This window comes from Muntiacus reevesi, chromosome 1, assembly GCF_963930625.1.
Source record: "Muntiacus reevesi chromosome 1, mMunRee1.1, whole genome shotgun sequence".
Classification (NCBI taxonomy): domain Eukaryota; kingdom Metazoa; phylum Chordata; class Mammalia; order Artiodactyla; family Cervidae; genus Muntiacus; species Muntiacus reevesi.
In genome coordinates this window covers 228107353-228134788 of record NC_089249.1, presented here as the reverse complement: position 1 = coordinate 228134788, position 27436 = coordinate 228107353, and the positions used below count along the sequence as shown (strand labels likewise).

Sequence of the window (27436 nt, the reverse complement as noted above, 5' to 3'; positions counted from 1 at the left end):
TGATCAGCGTATGTTACCATCTGTTTCAGCCGACATGTGAAAGCATTGTCGCTTTTCAAGCATTTAAAAATCAAATGGAGAACCAAAGGCATTAAAAATAAAGCAATGATAGGGTGATATGGCAAGCCTGAGAAAAGAATGCCAAGTCTGTAAAATCTGCTCTAAATTTATTTCATACAACTTGATCATCCATGAACCTTCTGGAAGTGATTAAATTCACTGTGCTTATTATTTGTACAGCTACTGACTGGCCAAACAGACTTAATGACTAGATTAAAGCTGAGGAAACGTTGATCAGATCATGTGGATCCACAGCTGACCCAACACACTAACATCCAGAGGAAGCAACTTTCATTTGCAAACTAACCCACATAGTTGAGAATGAGAACAAATGCCCTAATTAACCTGAGTACCAGTCAGAATTCCAGATTAATCACCAGTCTTTACTTATTTTGGTCAGGAATCATGCATAGGAAAGAGCCAAAGTAATGGTTACGGCGTATCTTAAAGCTGGTGGCAAGCATAACACAGAAACTTCATTGCTGTGATCTCTTATACTCTAGTTCCCTTGGTTTATTCCTCTTTATTTGTGGTCAATGTCATCTGGCAGGACATTTAGAAAGAGGTTTAATGTAAATCTTCAGAGTATGCCCATGACCATTCTCTGCCTGAGAAACTGGAGAGGCAACCTCTTCCACCAAAACAGCATTGACACTACTCAGAAACCCCTGTGAGAGGCATGGAGTATCCAGCCACACAAACAGGATCAGCACACCTCACGGGAGGGAGCAGCTCATCTAATATTTAACAAAACAAGCATTCTTCTGCGTGCTTCAGAGTCTTTCTAAAGCCCCAGATGCTTAACCTAGCCTCATCACCAGCCTTACAATATGCCATTAGAAATGGAGAAAAGTTCTCAAGTTTTACCAGTAGTTGGCTGAAATACGTTATTAGTATCTGTATCATAAGGGTACTTCAGAACACAGCAGATTAAGGCTTCCAGTTCTTGAATCTCACACCCTCTAACAAGATCCAAACACTGGGCATAAAGATGGAGTGTGGGTGGGCAGCAGTTATCTTTTCAGGCTCATGGGGTAACAATTCTGATGCCAGGACTACCACATGTTGCAGGTGGCCGTCCCTTAGAAAGGCCCTTAGGAATGGCCACTGCCTGCCCTCCGTTTGCCAGCAGTGAAAAAGGCTTTACATTTTAAATGAAGTGGAGACAGTAACACGTGATGCCTTAAGGAAATATCACTGGAAGTTAAACATACATTTCTCTACATGGACTGTGATCAGTATTTTGTCCTCAAGGCTTCTATCTAAGATCCTAAAAATGAAACATAAAATAAAATTCATTTCCACTTTAATAACCCAAATCCAATTTGGTGATAGCTTAAACACTGCTGGTTGTACGTTACCTGAGGACAGAGGGCTTCTAGCTGGCTTGCAGACATTCGAACAAGCTTTACACCTTCTTCATTGTTTGAGATGGAACAGGCCAAGTTGGCAACCTAGAAGAAAAGATAAAAAAGATCTTTGAAGATTTTTCTCTTTTGACTGGAAAGGAAAACAAATGTACATCTACTCCATCCCTGACCTTTAGAGAACAAATGAAAAAAGCACCAAAGGTGTTTTATTTCTCACAGACTGATTACCTGCTTATGAGGACAAATTTTTTAGCTCTGTGCTAAGGAAATTAAACAGACTCCTAACATACGTCAAACTGTAAGTTGGTGGCAAAACCCTGAGAGATCCTAGGGCTTGTAACTCACCAGTTTTACATGGGTTCTAACCTCCCTATACAGTAACCTGAGAACAAGGGTCTGCTGGTGTGAGCAGTGATGTGAGGAAAGCTAAGGAACCGAGGCACCAAAGAATCACTAGTACCCTCAACTACAATAAAAATGTATTGTGCAGCTATTCCTGAAGGAAGGGAATCGAAATTCTAAATTGCTGTTCTCATTTGACAGGTGAATGGATACTTAAAGTCAAGATGAGTTTTATTTGAATGTGAGGCTATTTTTCAAATAAAAAAGAACACCATTCACACATTGAGATGGACTTAAGGTCATCCTCATAAGAAATGGAAAAAGAAACATAGATGATATCCCATAGTTAAGAGCAAAACTGTCCTTCAACTGGTTTCTTAAAAGCATTGACAGCTGGACTCTTTCCTGAATGATACTGCTTCGTTTGAACTAAAATCTTTACCTTCCCATCCACCTGCCTCAATGACACTACTCAGGTGGCCAGAAACAATCTTTCCAAGTTGTGTCATATTTCCTCTGCTGAAGCTCTGGCTGTGCTGAATATTGCTCTGTAGTGGCTGCTAGGGCCATGATCATTTATCCATGTTTCTAAATAAATAGGCTTGCCAATTCTGCTGGCAATACCAAGGACCAACTGAATACATGGTGCTAAGAGATATCTTCTCCCCAGTTGCAAACTGAGTTATGAATGATAGACGCGTAGGCAGTTGAGTATCAGAGGCACACTCTGAGAACTTAAAATGCCAGAGTAAACAAGGGCAATGGCAATAACCTTTGATTTTCACTGCTCCACCCAAGTTATGCACACAGAGGCACAAGAAAAATTATATACCATTACTGTTGCTTGCAGTGTTACAGCTAGGGATTATCAGCTTTCTATAAGAATGCTAACTATCATAACTAGAATCCTGCAATGCTTAATCATAAGGAGAAACAAAAGAACATGCAATTTAAACACAAAAATTATGGAAAAAGAAAATTAAGTCCGATTTTAATGTGTAGGGCCTTCAAAATCACAAAAAGAAGTAACATTTACACTCCCTGAAGGTTACAATTCCACTTTCCAGTGTCAACTGGACCTGAGCAAAGAGGCACTTTTATTCATGATGACAACCTATAGAACTGATTGTTGATTTCTATTTGTTTGCTTTAAAGTGCTGCAAAATATGACATAAAACTTTTACAAATGTTATTCCTCAAATATACATTTTATGGTGCTCTACCAAAGGAGAAAGCTTTAATTAGAAGTGTTTACAAAACCATAGCTTCTACTGCTTCACTGCCTTAAGAATTGGCATTTTGAAACCAAATATAAAATTGGAGGCTGATGACTGAATTAGCAATTTGGGACTAACAAAGACCCCTGGTCCCGCCCCATGCCCACCATTTTAGGAGGCCAGTCAAATGTTAGATTCAGGAAGGTCTGTCACTGTTTCTGCCTTCAGCTCTCTAGCCACCACACAATTCTATATTCTCCCAATTTTATGAATCTGTAAAACTCAGAAAAATATTTAAGTTAAGAAACAAAGGATTACAATAAGTATTATCTGAAGCTGAAATGGCTTAATTCTCTATACCATCATTCCTGTTTTCCGACACAAATCCTAACAAAAGTTATGGAAGACTGATTCTTTATTTTAAAACATTAAAGTGTTTCTGATGTACTGTTGAAGCAGTAATCTTCTACAAGAGTACACTGCCTGTTTCAGGAGGCCACCCCGCCTGCCCTGGGAGGAGGAAGCGGGCGCCTGTCACTGACAGTCTTCTCCAGATGAATGAGCTTCAATTCACCCTCCAGGGACAGGGCTACTCACTTCTAACAATGACAAATGTGCAAATGCAACATCTCAACCACAGCTCTCTTAGAAGCTAAATTCATATAATAGCGCTAGGCTTGACTGCCACGAAAGCTGGGTATGAGGGAAGGGGCTTCCTAAATAATCTCTATGGGGCTCTAGAAATTTGGATAGCAGCTAACTAGACTGAAGAAGTTTCTAAAGTCTGAATTAAAAACACTCAAACCAGCTGACTTCCATAGAGAACCTAACAGAGCTGAGACTTTGGAGAGTGATGAGTCTTTAATTTGCTCTGGGAATAAATTGTCTTACCTTTGCAACCACGGTAACTTCATGTATTAATAATTTAAATGTCTGTGATTCCCGCTAATCTAAGAGAGAGGCTAAGACTGACACTATGACTCCCACCTTTGAAATTGTGACGCCGCTTCTGCACTACCTCTGCCTATTCCATTTAAGTGTGGACCTTGCAGACAAGCACAACATTTCAGAAAACTTTCAACTACCCAAAAAAACAGCCCTGGGCTTTTGCTGGTTTTAGTATAATTTGTGCTGTGTGGAAAAAAATTGTCACAGCCAAGCTGTGTAAAATCAACAAATATGACATCTGTACATGACAGAAAAGACAACTTTTCAGACACTGAGAAAAGCTCCAGAACTTATTTAAATAAAAGTTATTAAGCAAAGTTATAAGGCAGAAAAACTATATCATTATGACAAATTTTCCTGTTATACATGTGTTAATGACTTTAAATAAATTTAAAATTTAAGTCAAACACAAGTTGCTTCCCACTGCCCCTTAACCTGGAACCTTTACAGGAAGAAAAAGGAGATTTCTTTTTGTTCTTAGTAATAAATTAATGACTTATTCTCATAGTAGTCTATACCTATTGTGGAGGTGAAACAAGTGAGAAGAACTGTGAAACAGGAAGCTGTTAAGTCTAAGTAATGACCCCACAAGCTGAGTAGCAGGCCATAAAGTTGAAGCTCAAAACCTACATCACTTGCTACATGGTTTTAGGCCAAGCTATCACCTGAGATTTCTTCTTTAAAAATGGTTAAGCTATCTGTACTCTCAAAAAAATTCAAAATAATAATAAAATCAACTTTTCTAAACTTGCCATATAGGAAGAGAGAAGTCCCAATTGCACATCATATAAATATCAGAACCACTCAAGAAATTTTTTAACAATCATTTCCAAACCCACAGAAGAAATGATGATGGAGCAGAGGTTAAGCTTCTAACTTTCCAATTTCCAGAGAAGGGCCTTTTGATGGTATTATCAGGAGGAATAAGATAGCTTACCCCAAAGTGAAGCACACAGGGATGATAGGAAAGCTCCGAACTGGACTATGATGATGACTGCACAGTTACGTAAATTTAGTACAAACAACTGAACTGTACACTTAAAATGGGTGAATTTTATGGTCTATAAATTATACCTCAATCATGTATTAGTATCTATAAGCAACTGGCAGAAGTAAATATAAATGGAAATTTTCAGTGATGGAAGGTAATCTAAACCCAGGTCTCAAAGAACTCCCACATGTGAAATACCAGAAATGTGAACCCACCAAACTCAGCTGGTAAAGTATCCATCTGCAATGAGGGAGACCTGGGTTCAATCCCTGGGTTGGGAAGATCCCCTGGAGAAGGAAAAGGCTACCCACTCCAGTATTCTGGTCTGGAGAATTCCACAGACTACAGTTCACGGGGTGGGAAAGAGTCAGACACGACTGAACAATTTTTACTTTCACTTTCATACAAGGAAATAGGGATCTTGGGCAAAAGTAAGCAAAAGAACTGTGTAATCGGATCCATGACTACAAATAATCAAACAATCAAAAGTAGAGTATTAAAAAATGTTCTTTTTACATTAACAGAAATAACAAAGTATACAAAATATAGAAAAGGAAAAACACACTCAAAAATAACTAGGCAGACTTGAGAAGGATCAAAATAGAATATCAAGAGGAAAGTAATAATGACTACCATTTCTAGAAATTTAAAATAATACTGACAAGACACTGCTGAAAAGAGAATTATTAATCTGGAAAGTCAAACTGATGAAATTATTCAGGAAAACCAAGACATTTTCATGACACGGAATCCATAAATTAAGATACATGCAAGATAAATTGGGACTGTCTACTACTGTGACAATTTCAGGAGGGGATACATGGAGAAAGGGGAAGAGGCCATACTCAGAGAGGTAGGTGACAATGAAAAAATTTTCAGATTTGGGAAGACATTTTAAGCAGAGTAAATAAAAAGAAATTTACACTCTGACACACTGAAGTAAAGCTTTAGAACAAAGTCAAAATTTTAAAAACAGCCCAAAAGTAAAAACAAATTATCTACAAAGAAAGCTCAGTGAGATGCCTGTTGCTTTCTCAACAGCAACAATGGAAGCCAGAGACAGGGTAATAATACCTTCAAATCCCTGAAGAGAGTAGTGGGGTAGAAATCATCCTAGGATTATACAGCCAATAAGCTACTGTATTTTTTCAAGAATTAAGACAAAATAAAAAATTAAGACAGAACAAAACCAAAAACAATCTCAGAGCACTTATTCCAGACAGATCTTTCCTGCCTCAACTAAAGGTGTTTCATACAAAGATGCTTCAGGGAAAGGAAACAATCCCATAAGGTTTAATGTCCAAGAAGAAATGAGAAGCAATGAAAATATGATATCGAGTTAAAATTTATGCAAAGTTTAAATAAGTTATTAAAAAACACCAACGGTGTCTAACTCATGGGGTTAAAAATTTAGAGAAATGAAATACTGTACAAGAATATTTAAGTTAGAGAATAACTAACGTTAAAGCATTCTAAGATTCTCATACTGTTTCAGAAGGAGAAAAAGATACTGACTAACCTCAACCTCTGAGTTAAACATACATGCTTAAAACATCTAGAGTTGCTACTAGTAAAACAGTGTATGATTTCCAAACAAGAAGAGGAGGTTAAAAAAATAGGAAGAAGTGGGAGGACTCAACCAATCCAAAAGAGAAAAATAGAGTCAGAAATAGAGGAGGGATGAAAGCAGTGAGTTAAAAAGAAAGAGAGAAGAAAAAGTGGTAAGAATGAATCCACATGTCATGCCACACTTCAGTGAACAAAACTCCGTAATAAACAACAACAAAACCCCTACTAACCTGAGTAACAATAACTAAACTTACGCTATTTACAGGACTCATTTAAAACACAAAGAAACAGAAGCATTGAACATTATTTTAAAAACGAAAGAAAGCTACACTGGGGTGATCAGGAAGAAAGCACTGGACTCACAACCCCTTAGTTCCCCTAATATTTTCACAGGGAGGCTGAAGGACAAGCACTGGTTTAGCCCCTCACCAAATAACACATGTTTGGACTCAACTTGGTGTAAACTGAATGTTATGACCTTGCCTTTTTAGAGGGAATTTACAAGGAGGAAAAAAAAAATGCATGGTACCTGCCACTACATTTATTACTAAAATATTGAGGGCCCTATCTATTAATTCATTCCCTGTTCTTTATGTCAAAGTCCCACATTAGGATATTTTTTACTTACAATAGGCTTATTTCCCATGAAAAAGTGGGTATACTTCCTCCATTCTAAAGACAAAAACTACACAACCAATTGTGTTTCTTCCTTTCCTCCACGCTACCAGGAGTGCAATGCCACAACAAAACAGAAGGATGGCAATTATAGTTACATGAGAAGTGTATTACTTCTCATCTGCATCCTGATTTTCAACATCTACCTTTATCTTACGTTTTTGTTCAAAATGAGCCATACCAAATCAAATTTTAAGAAGAGGCAGGATATAAATGTAAGGATCTCTGGTAACAGGATTTGAAACTGTGAATTTACTAAAACATCATAAACTATTTTAGACAGTTTTGTTATTTGATATTTTTTAAAAGCTTTTCATGTATAGATAACCACTCAGATGAAACTGTCATCATTTCCATTTACGTGTTACTATATGGACCACTTGAAAAAGTTCCCTATTTCTGTCTAATCTCCTGAATAATCAGTCAGTAAAGCTAGGAATGGTACCTGTCTAAACAGCAGTCCACCAACTCTACTGGTGAGGCAACAGGATTACACTCTTTTCTGAAGCAGAGCGCTTCCTTAATCGTTCCTACCAAGGCTCCAAGAGAAGAGATTCTCAATGCTTCTTAAGAACACAATGCATCCATCGCCTTCACCAGACCATCCCAAAATTTGAGTAGGTGGTTAAGTTCAGCCAAAAAAGCTTGTTTGGGGTTAAGGTGTTAAAATAGTACATGCAAGACACTTTTGTCTTACACACTCCATTTATCTGAAATTGCACACCCTTGAAAATGTGAGAAAATCAAGCTTAATATGCTTAGGAAGTTTTTCCTAATTTCAAGGTCAGCATTCTCCCCCAAGAATACCACTGCTTTCATGCAAACATCCTACAGTACTAGAAAATTGAAGCTTCATTTGATTTGCCATGTGCAAGAATTTCAGCCTACAGTATTGTACAGAGATACTGAGAAAATATCCAAGATGTCACAGGTAAACTGTATAAGGTCATTGTTTAATTCAAATGCTCCTTACAGAGGCTTCTTCAAGGTCACTTGTCCGCACACTGCAGAATAAAAGTTACAATGCAGATCACTCAATTTGCAGTTAAAATACACATTTCAAGCCAATAAAATCATACCCTATGAAGTCCCAGAAAATGGGAAATACTTGGACTGGGGGTTGGGGGTGGGGGTACTGGGGGAGTGGCATAACAAGTAATGATAATCCAGCTCAAAATTGTACCAAATGTGTTTACTTTTTGGTTCTTAATTCAGAAGACAGTGAATGAAACACTATCTTATTGTAGCAAGTTCATTATAATAAGAGGCCTGTTTTAATACAATGTCTGGGGATGAGGGGAAAGGGATACTAAATGATAGTTTTTATAGGCAAGATTTCATGAACTCTATTTTTCCTATTTCACTCTCAATTCTTGAAACTGAAAAAGGACCCAGAAGACAGCAAAATTAAAAAGGGAAAACTGATTCCTCTTTAGTTATTAAGCTGCTCACAGCAAAGGAGGTAGGCAAAGAATGAGGCAATTAAAAAGGACACATGGATGTTGCACTAATGACAAAAAGGTTAATATTTCTGACAGAAAACAAATTTTTCACCTCAATACACTAAACTGACAAGCAACATAAAGAAATCATTAACTTGATATGGGAGAAAATCAGGCAGAAAAGGTGTTACTGTTATTATGAAGCATAGCCATGCCCTTTCATAAACAGATGAAAGACAAGTCCTCAGGCTCTATGTTCCATTATAGAAGAAAATGGTGGTGAGAAGGGTCACCAGCTCATCAATACGGACCCTTAGCTGCTGCTCCCCTACTCACTGACCTTGAGACACACAACCTTTATGTACCCTTCACCTAAGAAAAGGAACTCAATACAATGTGTGGAGCTAACAGATCCCACTGACAACTGTAGTGCGGCATCAGGGTCTTAGTTAGACCCTGAGAAAATAAGAGCAGTCACAAAGCAAACAGTGTTATTTGCTTTTTCCAGTAAAATCATAAAGTCATTTAATAAGGATATGGTAGGCAGCAGGCACCATACAACCTTCCAAACACTATGCCCACACAGAGGAGCTGGAGAAATTCACTTCTGCTCCTAAAATCTCAAGAGTCAGTAGATGGTTTTTATTCTTCAAACTAATCTCATATTTTCAAAATGTGGTGTACAGAGAAGATACCATAAAAGGTTCCCATTTCTCAGTGAATGCTATCCCTAATACTACTCAGAAACCATGAATACATTCAAAGCAACTTTACATGACATCCCAGATTAAGGCATAACCTTTTTACATTTTTTTATTGGGGGGACAAAAATTAAGGTATTTGTAACTGATTGAGTGGTAAACTATATACAAAGAATTGTACAATCAACACAATGATTTCTAGTGGCAACCTGAAAGGTTCTATCCTATGCCTTGTCTCAGACAATATTTTATGAACATCAGATTGGATAAAAGGAGAAAAGATATGCTTATTTTTTTAAAAAGAAAGAAATGACAAGTTTGGAAGGTGTTGTCAATAATATTAACAGTAAAGCCAGCAATAGTCTTGACAGATAGAACACTAGACTGAATCTAAGAAATTTATTCTGGATGAGTGTCAAAACAGAGAGAGTCAAAAAAAAAAAACCCAACTGCCCCCACAAAGACCAGAACTGAGAAGATGGACCTGAGCAGCAGCACCTCTGAAGACAAAACCTGTGGCTGGCTGACTGTGAGGTCACTGCTCAATGGCAGCTTTGGCAGTCTGACTTCGTCCATCCACCCACCCATGGAACAAGTGTTTGACAAGGGCTGGCACTTTAGTAGAGAGCATTCAGACAAGAGGCAAAATGAAGAGAGCCTCTCAAAGGTCTGAGGAAATCATCTAGACTAGTGCCGTCCAACAGAAATACAATGTGAGCCACATTAGGAGGTGAGGTTAGAAAAAACAATATTTAAACTCAAGATAATACATTTCAACATGTAATCAATTAAAAAGTTAATGCCATGAAATTAAAAGATGTTTATTCCTTGGAAGGAAAGTTATGACCAACCTGCTGTTGCTAAGTCACTTCAGTCGTGTCTGACCCTGTGCGACCCCACAGACGGCAGCCCACCAGGCTCCCCCGTCCCTGGGATTCTCCAGGCAAGAACATTGGAGTGGGTTGCCATTGCCTTCTCCAATGTGTGAAAGTGAAAAGTGAAAGTGAAGTCACTCAGTCGTCTCCAACTCATAGCGACCCGATGGACTGCAGCCTACCAGCCTCTTCCGTCCATGGGATTTTCCAGGCAAGAGTACTGGAGTGGGGAGCCACTGCCTTCTCCATATGACCAACATAGACAGCATTTAAAAGCAGAGACATTACTTTGCCAATAAAGGTCCATCTAGTCAAGGCTATGTTTTTTCCAGTGGTCACGTATGGATGTGAGCTGGACTATAAAGAAAGCTGAGAGCCAAAGAATTGATACTTTTGAACTGTGGTGTTGGAGAAGACTCTTGAGAATCCCTTGGACTGAAAGGAGATCCAACCAGTCCATCCTAAAGGAGATCAGTCCTGGGTGTTCATTGGAAGGACTGATGTTGAAGTTGAAACTCCAATACTTTGGCCACCTGATGCGAAGAGCTGACTCATTGGAAAAGATCCTGATGCTGGGAAAGACTGAGGGCAGGAGGAGAAGGGGATGACAGAGGATGAGATAGTTGGATGGCATCACTGACTTGATGGACATGGGTTTCGGTGGACTCCAGGAGTTGGTGATGGACAGACAGGGAGGCCTGGCGTGCTGCGGTTCATGGGATTGCAAAGAGTCGGACATGACTGAGCGACTGAACCAAACTGAATGATATCTGTTAAGTACATTCTTTTTCCATATCATATCTTTGAAATCAGGTGTGTATTTTACACTTATAGCTCCTCTCAATTCACTTGTGCACAGCAACAAAAAGATGGACAGGGGTAGTTACAGAGAAGACGACTGTCGCCCCCCTATTCCTACAACCAGAGAATCCACCAGTGGAATGTGATGCCTCTGGAAAAAGGGAGTATCCCACTGCTGAAGGAGTCTAAGAAAGGGTAAGTGCCAATGCATGGGTATTAAACAGAACAGGATTTACACACCAAAGGGACTTCTTCAATACTTCTATGAGAAAGGACCTCTTACTTTATAGAGAAGAGATGGTCTCAATCAGAAAACTAGGCTCCACAAGGGCAAACCTCAAGCAAAAAGTAAAACAATGCAAGGAACACCAGATAAGACAAGTGGTAAATCACTGGGTAATTGGCCACAAATAGGATCAACAAAGCTGCGGCACACAAATCTGCCCTGTCTCACTCATTCTGTGTGGTGTTTATGGCTGGGGAGCAAGCTAACTGAAAACCATATACTCCATGTACCTTCAAGATGGGGGAGGTGGTACCGTCAAGAAAGGTCTGGTCTTTGCACTGGATTACGTCTGAATTCTCAGGAGATTTTAGGACTGCTTTGCTACTCATCACTTATGCTAATGAGGTGAGCCACTACATGTTAGACTAATGAGACAACTCAGGAAGAGGAGGCCAATGCCAACCATGTGATTACAGAGGACTGAGGCTTTCTGGAAAAATGTAGGTCTAGGGGAGGAAGGGATTCTATCAATCACACCTACATAATGAAATTTCAATAAAATCTTTGGACACTGAAACTCAGTGGAGCTTCCCGGGTGAACCATCGATGTGCCAGGAGGGTGATTCATTGGGAGAAAACAGGAAACTCTGTCTCTGAGACCTTCCCATACTTCACCCTCTGTGTCTCTCCATTTGGATGGTCCTGATTTGCATCCTTTACATTAAAATGGGAGTCATAATGACAACACTCTCCTGGGTTTTATGAGCTGTTCTATCAAATTACTGAACCTGAAGTGGGCCAAAGGAATCCTCCAAATTTGTAGCTGGCTGACCAGAAGATTGGGTGGACTGGGGACCCCCAAACTTGCAGCTGGCATTTGTAATGAGGGCAATCTTGTGAACAGAGAGTGAGTTGGTCATGGGAACCCTCGAATTTATACACAGTTGGGTCTGAAGTACAGGTGAGATAGGGACCCCCTAATTTGCAGGTGGCATCTACAATGAGCACAATCTTACTGGGCTTTATGCCCTTTACCTGTGGAGTCTATCCTAAGTGGTTAGTGGCAGAACTGTATTATTTTAGAACAAAAATATCTGGCAGAATTCTCAGTGGCTGCAGAATCTGAGCTCTTCCTTTCCTGCCAGAGGCCAATCAACACCTGCCCTTCCCAACTCTCACTTAGCACTCTACTTCCTCCAAACCCTCAGGAAAAAACGGCAAAGGGCCCTAAAACCAAAACAGGCCTGCAGACATTTATTTCACTCAAGATGGGAAATTAATAAAAAGAAAGGAAGATGGCAGGAGATTAACAAAATAATCACTATGGAGTATTTTACCTTTGCTTAAAACAAGTCTCTCACTAATTGAGTGTTTCCTTATAATACAAAAGTACTAGTGTGGGGAGGAGAAGGCCTGTCATTGAAGAATCAAGTTACCTTTGAATTAGGAATATGAGGCTTCCATAACAAACACTTTAAAAATTCATTTTGTTTTTATGCACACATGCAATTATTTATCTTAGTACCTCTATTACCATAAAGCAATTTAAATGTTTGTAGAATGGTACTACAAGGCCTTTGGTTATGCCTCAAGCAATGAAAAGCTATGTGTCACTTAATATACATATATTATTATGTGTGGGGGATGGTGGGGGTGGAGGTCACTGAGAGGGGAGAGAGGTGAAAAAAAAGTCAGCAGTGAGCTGTGACAGGGAATATCTCTGAACACTATTGGGCGCCTGGTTAGTTCAGAATGAAATAAAAAGTTTGAGCACGGACAAAGTTCCTAGAGTAAGCTCTCCAAAGCCATCAGGTCCACCTAGTGCTTCTTCCTGGGCATGAGGCTGTCCACTACACCAGTGAGTCCGAGTGGCACAGCCTTCATTCTAAGAGGGATGTAAGTTACTTAACTTCCCTAGGTCTTAGTTTCCTTACCTGAGGAATGTACACTATTTGCATGCACTGCATCCATACATGGTACAGAGCAGATGCTCAGCAAGTGTCAGTTCTGCTGGATGGAGAGGCTGAGAACTGTACAGCAAGTCCTTAAAAAGTGACCTTCCTCCAGCTGAAGAACAGACCCTGAAGGTTCAGCCTGCCACACCCTTTCAGATGCCCTTTCCCATGCCACTACAGCTGCCTGTTACCCCAGGCTGTGGGCTGGCAGTGTCCTTGCTTCCTATCTCACAGGCACACTTTCTGAGATGCAGGCTACTTACAGGAGGCTGGTTTCCTGAAGACAATCTTTGTATATTTGGACGTTATATCTTATGCAGTCATACAACTATTGTGAAAAGATTATGCTTAATGGACCCACAAACTGCAAGCCTTCGGACCAAATGCCAGAATCATTAACTTGAATAGAAGACTGACCTACATATTTTGTACATAATTAATTCAGTTAAGGATAACGATCAATGTTCAAAGAAAACTCAATGTAAAATTAGTAACATGTTTAATGTGATAAGTGATACTTTCCTTAGACTATTTTACAGTATTAACCTGGCCTAATGTCACTATATATCCAAGTGTACAAGAAACACATTTTACATAGAATGCTCATTTTCTGTTGTTACATAATGACCAACTTACCAAATGGTCTATAGAATACCTCCTCCAAATATTAGGTGTTTTACATTCGGGTTACAAAATTAAATAACTTGCCCTATACTTACTATGTGTCAAATTTTTGAAATATAATAATAATGAATCAATTAAACAGTAATATAATTTCAGTAATCAAAAGGTAGGAGGAGCAAGCCTAACTTATCCGGAAATTAAATAGCAACTTACTCTTTCTTCTTATCACCTTAACAAAGCAACACTAACATACAGATTTCTACCATTTAAACATATCTAATTAGTAGCATGTTAGGGCTGCTTCTTTCTTTAGGGCCAGGAGGTGGTGGCTGCCTCACAAGGCTTGTGGGGCCTTAGTTCCCCAACCAGGGATTGAACCTGTGCCGTTGGCAGTGAAGTGTAAAGTGTTAACCACTTCAAGGCCAGGGAGTTTTCAATTTCTTTAGTTTCCAAAAAGGGTGATGGAGCCGAGGCTGTTCTCAGGCAAAAGGTTAAACACTTGACACACATCATCTCTTAAATCTCAAAATAATATTTAGATAGGCATCATTAGTATATTCTCATTTTATAGATAAGAAATGGAATTCATAGGGATTCAGTAACTTGCCAAGATGCAAGCCCAGGCAGTATGACTTCGAAACTCCAGCTTCTAGTCACTATTTTCTACAGTGTCTTCTGAGATTAAGCATGTCATGATCTATCTGTATCTGCATTAACACTAAGTGGAGATGTTAAGATTCCAGGAATAGGGACTATTTTTTATTTAATCAGGCACATAATTAACGTAAACTTACCAAAATGGTAGTTTTGGATAGATGTTTTAAGTAATTATGCAAAGGACTTTTGTCTTACACATATTGTAAATAACATGAGTCCCTAAATTCTTCAGCTGATTCAATAATATGGTTAAAAATCACCACATACCACCAAGTTACCCATAGTTAATAAAACAGCTAACACACTTACCTCAATTAATTTGTTGGCATGTTCACGGAAAACTTGGGCATATTCTTTAACTTCTTTCTCATTTCCATTCTTTGCAGCCTCAATCAATACTAAAAGTGGAACGTTGGTTTCCAGAAATGAATCTGAAACATGGTCCATGACAGCTTTGCGGAGCTAATAATTAAATTGTAAAAATTTGATTTTGTTTCTACCAAAAAGCTAGATTGCTTTCTTCTCTTGCACTTTTAAATCTAATGGAAATTCATGACAGTTTGGCTGCACTTATATGAGAACCCCTCATGTAAGCCATGCAGTTATATAATCTGCAGCACAGGAAATACAACTGCAGAGATAATAGCTTATACTACAGTTAAAGCATTTCAGCAAGAGAATCTCAGTTTTCAAAATAAAACCCTTTTTTCTTGAGAATTACAAAACTAAAGCTTCTATCTTAAAGGAGTAATAAAAAAAAAAACAGAAATGAGCTCTAGATTGAATTAGCACATAGCCCTGGAATATAATTGGCCTAATTGGCTAAATAAAAATGAGAAGGGAGAGGGTGTTAGCACTTTCTGAATAGGGTTAGTACACTATGAACCCTAAAACTGAAAAGTTACCTTTATAACCATTTGTGGTATTACTTTACCAAAAGGATGATGGGTAGCTACATTCCATCTTTAATTTTGCTTTATATCAGACATGAACAATAAAATATTTCTCCACTAAGTCTGGAAATTGTTTGTATTACAACTTCTTTTTAAGTCTTAACGTTGCTTTACAAATTCAATCCTATCTTTTTTTTAAAGGCTAATACTCAATTTGCTCCCAAAATGTTAATGAAATTCTTTAACATTAAATGAAGAGAAAGATGTCTGTACTTACAAACTCAGAAAACTGAGAGCCCCAAATAACTCTATACTCAGCATATTTGTAACTAGAAACACATCTTCACCAAGAATCAAAATCAGAAAGGGGCAAGTCAAATATGTAATTTCAATTTCTATCTCTACTGTTTGTAAGTTAACATCACAAGATCTTTCAGGGTATTTTCTGAGGTCCCCAAGTCATTTTAAATTGATTTTCTTACCTGAGCATCATTTTTACAGCACAATTTATTCAGTCCATTCCAGGACTGTATTATTCTAGGTCCCCAGGAGATTTTAGTAGCCATTTAGAAGCTTATTAGCAACAAAACAGTCAAATTTCCTGTGAAAAGTCACCCTTTAATTAAAGTCACCCTTTAATTCAAGAAAGTATTTGTTGGAATTCTAACCAAAACAACAAAACCAAGAACTTGGGGAAGTAATCAGCACTTCTCTCAGCTTACCTGCCTACGCAGGTCTCTGGTCTTCTTGGTCATCTTATCTATTGCAGAATTGAGTGCATCACTTCTTTCTTTACGTCCAGCCTGGAAAACAAGGAAAGAGATGCACATTACAGTAATTTATAAGAAAATTTAATGGTAGTCAATAACTAAGTTCAAATCAACATTGAAAAATCAATTTTTTTTAAGCCCCAAGTTGGGATATAGTGAGGAGAGCACCATGTGGCTTTGTTCATAAAAACCTAATTTTACAACTCTTAGGCTCCATATTATTTCATGATGGAAACTGAGGGAGTTTTGCCAAAACAAGAGAAGCCAAAAGGCAAGACTTTCGCTTAAGGTTCTGCTGGAAAAAGTAAATGTATATTTTAATTCAAGGTTCAGCATACAACAATTTCATTAATGAACCAGTTCTCCTTGAACTGCAGGCAAAAAAAGGTAATATCTGATTTTGATGAACTCTTAAGATATGAGGAACGTCAAAATGTGAAAGATGGCACCTGGCACTAAAACAATGTGAAACAATAGGTTTTAAAAGAAAGATGCATCATGATGGATAAGAGTTTATAATGTATTTTATACAGTTCAAATAAAAGAGTGCTTTATAAGATTACTTCAGTTAATATTGTATATCATATAGGCCAAATAAGAACGCTTTGTAAGATTATTTAAAATGTCTAGGTTAAGCTTAATGCAATTGTATTGCATAGAAAAGAACATATTGGCCACTCTGAGAGAGGTATATAAACCAGCATTTCTTAAGAGGGCAGGGGGTTGAGTGGACATTTGCCTTGGGGAACATTCTAAGCAGACAAAATTGATGGTAGTTTTAAGAAAAGGGACAAAGGTAGTTACCCCAGGTAGAGCTAGCTAGACATGTGCTTAGAAATACCTTGTAAGACATCAGGTTAAACTATGAAATATATTAAAAGCTTTTCTTTACAAAATGCCCAGTCAACAAATGTGGCTCATTCTGTAAAGCATGTAGTAATTACGGAAGAGATACAAATGGACAAAGGAACTTAACCCAGTGTTCCTCTAGCCACAAGTGCCCTCAAGGCATTCTGATATAGATAATCTACCTAAGTCAGTATAGAAGGTGAAGAGTCAAGAAGATGTAGTTATTATACACTTTCTGAGTGTCTTTTAACATCTCAGTTTCTCGCTTATCTCCCATCTGTTGAATGTGAACAATGATACTTGTCCCTCTGCCTTTGGCTCTGGACTATTAGGAAAAAAGAGAAGGAATATTTAGGGATATAGGTTATGCAGCAAAAGAGAGGAGGAGACAAAACATTAAAAGTTTAAATACAACCAAAACATTGATATGGTCCCTATCAAATCTAGTCAGGGTCACATTACAAATCTTTTCTCCACCTGGACTGTCAATAAAATTAAGTAATTCACTAATATTAATAGGCTTAAGAAAAAAAATCTCAACAAAAACTGAGGAAGTATGAGAATTTCTTCTACCTGTAAGAATGAACTGTGATTTATTCATGGGCATCAGTCAGAAAAGAATGTGACAAGAATAATTAGTTACTGACAACCTCAAACATCAAAATACAAGGATCTAAGACAAAGGTGGCTAAAATTAAAATTAAAAAAAAAAAAAATCAAACTGACCTCATAATTAATGCTTAAATCAGGAGAAGCTCAGCACATTTCTTAGAAACTCAAGTCCTCACTTAGAAGTAAACCTAGTACAATCTGTCATTATATCTAGCTATGTTGGGGGGGGGGGGGGCGGTGTTTCTAACAGATCATTTATTTCAGAAAATATGTTATCTGTAACTCAAAGGTTGAGTTCAACGCCCTCATGAGCACCTAATTACTTGCAATCAGAAATGTCCTCAATTTAGTTAGAAGGATTTACTTAGAAAGTTATATAAAAGCAAATTCTTAAACTTGACTTTTGAGGAATTGCATTCACACAGCAAAATTCACTTTAAGATGCAACACACAACATGAATCTGTTAATCCTTTGTCATACTATCCTAAAAATTAATTTGTCTTTCTTGTTACTTTAGGAACTAGAGGCTTATGCCTCATTTCTCTGGGGGCGGAGGGAAGCAGTTCAGAAGCAGTTATTTACTGACTTTTTAGGTTATGCTAGATAGATCATCTTTTAAATCAAAGCATCCTTTTAAAAAGAAAAAAAACAAATAACCAGTCCAAACAGCAAGTTTATAGTTCCAATCATTTAAAATATAACAGAGGTGAGAATACACACTTACAAACTTAAGCTTGACAAAAGTAGAAAGCTTGCTGACCTGTAAAATAACATCTTCTCTTTGAGATTAAAGCTGTTATGATCTTTTGTTTATAGTTCTGGCTAGGCCAAAGTAAAGTTGCCCAATGAATTTAAGTAAATTCTTGGCTCCCACCTAATTGAGAGACTATCCCACTAAGCACAGAGACCACCTAGGCTCACTCAGTTTTGATATGTATGCCCCTGCTGAGCAGTGACAAAGGCATTCTAAGAAAAAGATACAACATGCTTGGAGTTTCAACCCTGCCAGAGCCAGGCCACTCCCATCACTTCACTGCCTCTGGTCATGGTCACTCAGATATGATCCATCCACACACATTTAAATTCTTCAGACATGCCGAGCTCTCTCTATCACCTACCTGGAATACTCTTCCCCTCCTTCTTCTAACTCCTACCCATCCTTTAGATGAGGTATCACATTTCCTTGTAGAAGTTCCCTGTGGCCACCTCCAACCCTAAGTTTCATTTAGGTGTCCCTCTGGGGTGCTTCCATAGCACCTCATGTTTCCCCTCATAGCCATTCTCAAATCATACCCCGGGACACCTGCTGACATAACAAGATGAGAAACCAGGGACCACAGACGTGCTTAAAGTCACAGGGCTTAGTGTGTCATCTACATGGCAGATTATCAGTCCCTGCTTTCCTGTTATCAGTGAAAATATAAGGCTTTTCAAATAACCTCAAATACTGTCTACCAAATACTTTCTATATTTAATCTAGGGTAAGGCTGGAAGAGAATAGCAGCGGAGGGTAAAATCCAATTTAAGGACTATTTAAAAGGGAACATTTAAAAACTATTTAAAAGGAAATAGGACGCTCCGATTAATTTAATAGGAAGGTCTAGTTCAATACAATGCCTCCATCAGTCATTAGAAAATTAAAATTTAAACACCAAGAACCATGACATTTCACAAGATCCAAGTCAGAATGGGCATCTGAAGCCTCTTTCCCTCAATGACAATGAGAGAGAGAAAAGAACAGAGCAGCACTGTTATCTCCAGGTATAAAAGGGGAAAATGAGGTCTGTCATCCACTATACTGCCGTCAGGTAAAGCCGGGGATATGGAACTTTTGAAAGAAAGTGTTACCAAGATGCTGCTAGAAGACTTCAGAGAAGAACAGGGGACCTGATACTAAAGAAATTCTCAAAAAATATTTTGAAAACCCAGGGAGACTTGAGTTCAGTCAGTATCCTCACACATGCTAAGTCGCTTCAGTCATTCCAAGTCTTTGTAACCCTATGGACTGTAGCCTGCCAGGCTCCTCTGTCCGTGGGATTCTCCAGGTAAGAATACTGGAGAGGGTTGCCGTGCCCTCCTCTGGGGAATCTTCCTCACCCAGGGACTGAGCCTGAGTCTCTTACGTCTCCTGCATTGGCAGATAGGTTCTTTACCACTAGCACCATCTGGGAAGCCCTATATCTTCGTAAGTAGGACTAAAAGGTTTGCTGTGGGATGGGCAACACATTATCATACAATATACATTTAGTGGATAACAGAAAAAGCAATTTGACCCTTCTTGTTCTACCTGGCCTACACATGACTGACAGGCTTTGCATAAACTCAATGTGTGACAAGAGTTGAGATTAAGAGTTGAGACAAAGATTAAGTAACTTAATATTAGAATATAATGGTCAAATAGACCAGCATTCCCAAATTCCTTTCAAAGATACACTCTTGCTCCTTACAGTTGCAAAAGATAGAAGTTTCTGGTTTACCTAATGTTACCTATTTCATCCTAAAAATACTAAAACTGGGTAGGAAACTCTAATGTTACATACTATAACCTCGCTTTCTTTCTCTCTCCCCTCAAAGAGGGCATAAGCTTAGAAATGAGCCTTACTGGTTCATCTGAGTATTTTCTCAGATGACCTTGCTTACTACCTTTAGATTTTTCTCGGCCCCATGCCATATTGCACCTAAAAATGTGCCTATAAATTCTAACAAGCTTAGGTATTACAACTACCATTAACATTCCACTATGCCATGTCCCTTTACATGGCCATTACAGCACAGAACTAAATGAACTGTAGTGAATATGTTGCAACCTTTCCACCAAATCCTGGGAGACCAGAATGAATGTATGAGCTACTACTTTCCCTTCCTGGGGAAAACAAAATCCATGATGGAGAAAAGAACAAACTGAAGCATGTAGCTGAGATACTCCAATCGCTTTGAGACACCAGTTCTCTTCTTCTTAAAAAAACCATTTACTTGTTAAATAGGTGTTATGCGTAGTAACTTGGGAAGCTGTCAGAAGCGCAGATAAATATATAAAGCAAATAGGTATACAAACTAAATATATAAAGGTCATTTAAAAATGCCTTAATTTTGAAGCTACTAATAATCCAGGAAAAAATAAGATTACTCAAATGTAAAGATATTTTAAAAGGATTTTTTTTTCCTTTAGAAAGTATAAGATCTTTTGTAAAATTTATTTTTAATTGAAGGTTAACTGTTTTACAATATTGTGCTGGTTTCTGCCATAACATCAACATGAATCAGCCAGAGGCATACATATGTCCCGTCCCTCTTGAAGCTCCTTCTCACCTCCCACTCCATCCCGCCCTTCTGGTCGTCACAGAGCACCAGTTTGAGATCCTTGAGTCACACAGCAAGTTCCCACTGGCTCTCTGTTTTACATGTGGTAGTGTGTATGTTTTCATGCTGCTCTCTCCATTCATCCCACCCTCTCCTGCCCCTCTGTCCACCAGCGTGTTCTCCATGTCTGCGTCTCCATTGCAGCCCTGCGCAGAAGGATTTTTAAATGCTCAGTTAACTGGTAAAATCAGGTTAAGATTTGTGATAAACCAGGAAACATTTTTGGTTTCTGCATTGATTTAAAAATAAATAACCAAATAAATAAATAAATAAATAACCTTCTGAAGGATCGGATCCTCTTTTCTCTGCTAAAGATAATGGGTTAATAGGGAATCTCTGTTTACTGAAGATACTACAGATTTCAGGTTCACCAACTTGTACTGGATCATTACCATAATATGGCATGTTTTAATATTAAAAAAGATTATGATCTGTTTCACCATTCATTAAAATTAAGCATATATAGCAAAGATCATAAAACCTTTAAAAGACAAATGACTAACTGGAGGAGTTATCTGTAAAGTATGTCACAAACAAAATTAGCTTCTTTAATAAGCAAATAATCCCTGCAAATCTTTAAAGAAATGACCAACTGTAGCAGTGGGAAATGGAATGACCAAATGAAATACACAATCTACAGAAAAGAACAGATAACAGTATACCAACATCCAAAATAATGCTCAATCTCACTCATAACACATCAAAGGGAGCATGTTTCACCTATCAGATTCACAATTTTAATGTCTGTTGGTTTCTAATACGGTGTTAAGGTGGGGGAAGGTTAGTATACATTTACATATTACTGGGGAAGTATAAATGGTTTAAAATTCTTCAGAAGGTAATGTGGCAATGTCTAGCAATTTTAAATAATATACTCCCTCAGTTCAGTTCAGTCGTTCAGTCATGTCCGACTCTTTGCGACCCCATGAATCGCAGCACACCAGGCCTCCCTGTCTATCACCAACTCCCAGAGTTTACTCAAACTCATGTCCATCGAGTCAGTGATGCCATCGAGCCATCTCATCCTCTGTCGTCCCCTTCTCCTCCTGCCCCCAATCCCTCCCAGCATCAGGGTCTTTTCCAATGAGTCAACTCTTCGCATCAGGTGGCCAAAGTATTGGAGTTTCAGTTTCAGCATCAGTCCTTCCAATGAACACCCAGGACTGATCTCCTTTAGGATGGACTGGTTGGATCTCCTTGCAGTCCAGGGGACTCTCAAGAGTCTTCTCCAACACCACAGATCAAAAGCACAAATTTTTCGGCGCTCAGCTTTCTTCACAGTCCAACTCTCACATCCATACATGACCAGTGGAAAAACCATAGCCTTCACTAGATGGACCTTTGTTGGCAAAGTAACATCTCTCCTTTTTAATATGCCATCTAGGTTGGTCATAACTTTCCTTCCAAGGAGTAAGCGTCTTTTAATTTCATGGCTGCAATCACCATACCCCCTACAACCCAGTAATTTGTTAGGAACTTACCTTATATATAAACTTGCCTAAGTATGCAAAAATATTAAAAGAATATTCGTTTTACACTGTGTCAAAAGCCTCAAAAAAACCTACATGTCCATAGATTATAGTACAGCCACACAAGGGTAAAGCTATGAAGCTATTAGGTACACATGTATGCTCACAAACAGGGAAAAATTATGAAGGCATTAGATAGACCCCCAATGTTCTCACTTTCACAAGAGCAAAAAACAGAGGAAAAGAATCAACTCCCATGGGAGCTCAAGCCTTAGCAACACGGGGTCAATATCTCAACAGCAGCTATAATGTTGACATGCCGCTATAAGCCATTCCTAATAAGAAGTGATCTTGTTCTCTTTAGGCCAAATTTTTGTTACTGGATTTCTCTGCACTGACGATATCACATGTTCAAATATTTTGCTTGCCTGAAGCACATGTTGCCATCTCTCTATCCCAGAGCACACTAAGAAGGAGGAACGGCACTTTCAAGCTTCAACAACCAAGACTGCATATAGCTGATATACTGCAAATTCATCCTCTTAAATCTAGCCAATTGGGTCAAAGAGCCCACTAAAATTGAAAGAGATTCTTCTAAATATGAATGGATATCTCAACTCTTAATCCTATCCTGTGCAAATGGTTTTGTATAGCCTGTAGCTGTCTATGTAGGCAGGAGGAAACATATCTAAATAGAAAGTTACTCTAAATGCAGAAAGGGAGAAGCAGCAGGAAAGACAAATCCAAACTTGGCTCTATTTCAGAATAAAAAATGAACCCTACCACATACAGAGGACGGGGGAAACACAAACACAATGAAGCCATGGGCAGGCAAGAATAAAAAATGCGTGCATGTTCAGTCACTCAGTTGGGTCCATCTCTCTGTGATCCCATCGACAGTAGCCCACCAGGTTCCCCTGTTCATGGGATTTCCCAGGCAAGAATACTGGAGTGGGTAGCCATTTCCCCCTCCAGGGGATCTTTGAGATCCAGGGACCAAACCTTCATCTCCTGTACTGGCACGCACTGAGCCACCTGGGAATCCCCAAGGGCTTGGTAATATAAATTTCAATCAGTCTATGTACTTTTATCAAGACTTCAAGACAGTTCTGTTTGGTTTAGGTTGGTCTGATGTCTACAATAGGTAAAATAAAAGATCTTTGTGGTTTAAAAACACCTCAGCTCAAACTTTTATGGAAGATTTTCCCTTACCTAAGATTTATCACCCCAAGATTTACTGCTGAATTTTCTAGATCTGGGCACAGAACACAATGTTAGCATACGACACTAGTTCTGCCATCCCGCCAATAGCAACAATTGCCCAAAACCACGTCTCCAAAACTAGAAGGAGAAATCCCACATTTTTAAAGTCACAGCATCAAAAGGAACACAGCTCATCATCATTAGTGTAATCATCACTCCTTCCTACTGCTTTCTCAGTCACATTTAATGAAGATAACAAAAGAACTTAAAAAATATCACAATCAATGAAAGGCAAGAATGGGGTCAAACTGTGGATTCTGCAGGCCTAATATGGACAGTCTACTTCTTAAAAGGCTTTTAGAAGGAAAGATTCCCAGCAACAGAGATACTTATTAACACTCAACAGTGGTCCTCTGTGTTTTCACCAAAACTCTAAAAGCTTATAATTCTGAAAGTTCTCAGATTCTCTGGCTCTACCTAGGATAATCAAGTAACTTGACAATCAATTAACTACTCTTTAACCCATGTCTAACATGACAGATTGGTAAGGCCATCAATTTATCAAGGCATATTCTATCTGCCTCTGTCAGACAGATTCTGTTTCTTGGGAAGATAACAAGCTGATGTTTAGTGCCAAACCCCATTTCTTAAAGAGCAAATCACAGACTTTCCCTGTGGCCCAGTGGTTAAGACTCTCCCTTTCAATGTATGGGATGCAGGTTTGAACCCTGATCTGGAAACCAAGGTCCCAAATGCCATGGGGCACCTAAGCCTACACAGCGCCAACTACTAAGCCTGTGTACTCTAGAGGCTGTGCTCCACAATGAGAGAAGGCTATGCGCTGGAACAAAGACCTAGCATGGCCAAAAATAAAAATAAAGAGTAAATCAAAAACTTTGCCTCCAAACACACGTTTAAAAACAGTGAACTCTAGGATTTATCATAATTTTCTCTCATCCTCGTTCCCTCCCACCTCTCAAGAAAGGCTAGTGTTGATAAAACTCACTCAAATAAAGATACTGATAAAATATAGGCCCAACTGTGGTTGCCAACTAAGAACCCTAAAAGGTTCTTGGGAAGGGATATACTCAGACCCACAAATCTTGGATCTCCACCCTAAAAATGACTGAAACTTTTTGATAATTGTGAAGAGATCTCCAAAGAACCATGACCGAGACTGGTAGCCAGAAGGTTTTCTTTAACCGAGCACCTCTGGGATATGAAAATTTGGGGAGTCAGGCATGATTGGTTAAGAAACACCTGATTTTTCAGCATAAAGCAAATTCCAGCTCCCTCTCTACCACAAACGATTAGAAAATTTCACGATGTACATCCGCTTTTCCAAAGAGGTAAATATTTATTCCTGACTAGCAATATATATTAAAAGCAAACTTTCATGAAGAGTAATGCAGATAAGTGTTAACACCTAAACCCTGCCACATGACTCATTTAATTTGCTTAAAACCATTCACAGAGAGTACAGACGAGCTAGATTTTACTTGTCCTTTGCCTTGCCACGAACAACTGGAACAGTGAAAATTGAAACAGATGATATCAAGAGTACTTTCCAGAGGTTGTATTGCCACCTTAATTAAGTCAAAGGCATATGTATGCAGAATAAAGCCGCTGTGAAATGAAACCAAGAAAAGGTTTAATTCAGAAAGAACACGGGTTTCTTTTTATTCCTTTTAGCTAACGAGAGATAAAGATCAAAAAATGATACATATCTCCATCAATAGGAACAGTGTACTCCAACCCATTTTAAGACAAACATCACATTTCCTTTGACTCCACAGCCTAAACCTTTTGAAACCAAAGAGAAGTCAAGTGGGCAAAAAGGCTAGTGACCTAGACAGACCATGCTCTCTGGGTACTGTGGTATAGCAGGCATTACTGCCCACTTCTCCAGGTGCATGAAAAAATAATTACTCTTGATTGCACTGGTGCTTTTCTGAACAATTTTCCTTGCCCACAAATCTGTTATAATAGTATTAGGATAATGTAATTTAAGGGTTTTTCATCTGTTAGTATACTGTAAGTAGGCCAAGTAGACTACAAGAGCAGAAGGGAACCAAGAGTTCAAGGGGAATGAAATGCTTTTCCCTCTAAATTTTCACATATAACTCATCCCTAATCATGGTGGCTCTAATCCAATTGATTTCAACACTTTTCTCCACATGGAACTAAAGTGGTTACTTCAGAGGAGAAATTAATCCAGCTCCTCCTGCCTTGCAAAGGTTTTTTTTCATCAGAGGATGACTAACTTCAGTAAGAGCATTTACAGTATCCCGAGGGCTTCTTATCCTTAAAAAAAAAAAAAAAAAATTGAGAGACCACCCTTATCAGACACCCCTCATTGGAAGCTTTGAGAACAAGTTCTGTTCCTATAGAATGGTCACTCTGAAACCTAGGGTCACAGACCCTCTAAGAATTTGATTAAACTTTATCGACAGAAAAATGCACAAGCAACAAAACTCTACAGGCCAATTATGGACTCAGGTTAAGAACTTCCAGCCTATAGAGAGACAGACTGTGGAAAGGATCCAGGTCAGCTGGAGGAATGGCATCCTGAATTCTAAACAAGGCCCTCTCCCTCTTTTCCTTAACCAGTAAACAGGAAAACTGGGAATACTAGTTCCTGAGAATAAGGGGTTCCACTCATGGCAACACTGGCCTGGGGACTTCTCTCTGGCCCGGAGAAACTGACTGAGAACTGCCCTGCTGGTAGGGTCTTTCTTTCCCCTCTCCTTTCAGAGGTGTCAGACATGCCCCATGGGTTTTTAGACTCTACCAAACCAAAAGGAGTATTTCTGTCATCTTCTCCCTCCCGTTACACATCCCAGGCATTTTCCTCAATAAAATTCTTATACCTCTAATCCTATCTTGGGGTCTGTAACTAGGAGGAGCCAAACTACACACCTGCAATTGTTGCTGTCTCCACAGAGCCCTGAGGAAAGCACCCTGGAGTCTTCAGTCCTCACTCCGGTACTGCACTCCAACACAGACACAACACCCCTTGAGAAAATAACTTCTTACACACACCCAGTGTGATAAAGCCCCTGGAAGCCAACAGATTGATGGTGTTCTAGTTTCTCAGATACCATGGGGTAGTTTTCAGATTTCTGCCTTCAAGTCTGACACAAGACCTACTGAGGATAAGTATGAGAGAAATGGTATGGGAGAAACGGCCAAGAAGGTCAAATCAGTAATGTCAGGTATACAAGAGGCCTTTGCCTTCATCAAGCAGAAACTATGACCCTAACTCACAGTAGAAATAACTTTCATGTCTATACAGTAGTAAACATGGAGGTGCATATTCATAACCAAATTCTGATACTATTCGACAGGAAAAGATAGTGTTAAGTAAAAACAGCCAAAGCAAAAATCCTATTCCAAAGTATAAGTAACCTTTTGTATTTCCTAGAGAGATTCCAACAACAGTGAGTATGAGAATCGAAGTTGGTTCTTAAGTGTGCCAACAGGCACTGTTGAGCATGCAAATGCTCTATTGTTTGAGGGCCACAATACCCCAACCCAGATCAGTAGAGGCTTTTAGCTTAAGGAGTAAGTGAAACTCTGAGGTAAATACAAGCGACCATGTCAGAATCTAGCCATGCTGTACCACTTGTCCTAAATAATTTCTGTCCCACTGTTAACACTTAAAGCATACAATATTAAATGACTGTATCAACCTACCCTTTTCTCCTACCAAGACATCCAAAGATTTCTGGATTATTATTTTTCAGTTAGTATTGTGATAAAACACTATTATATAAGATAACACAGAGAAGGAGAAATCATTTTAATTAGCTTTCTCTTAAAATTC

The 27436-nt window shown here is 38.7% G+C and overlaps 1 protein-coding gene across 2 annotated transcripts in view; it reads right to left on the bottom strand.

Moving 5' to 3' along the window:
- Positions 1 to 27436, bottom strand: part of CTNNA1 (catenin alpha 1) — a 169225-nt gene that overhangs the window by 33324 nt on the left and 108465 nt on the right. For both annotated transcript variants that reach the window (XM_065918642.1, XM_065918643.1), the window contains exons 8-10: positions 16069 to 16149; positions 14763 to 14915; positions 1422 to 1514 (exon numbers count right to left, since the gene is read on the bottom strand). In XM_065918642.1, coding sequence (XP_065774714.1) covers positions 1422 to 1514; positions 14763 to 14915; positions 16069 to 16149 — 327 coding nt within the window. The remainder of the gene's footprint in view (positions 1 to 1421; positions 1515 to 14762; positions 14916 to 16068; positions 16150 to 27436) is intronic.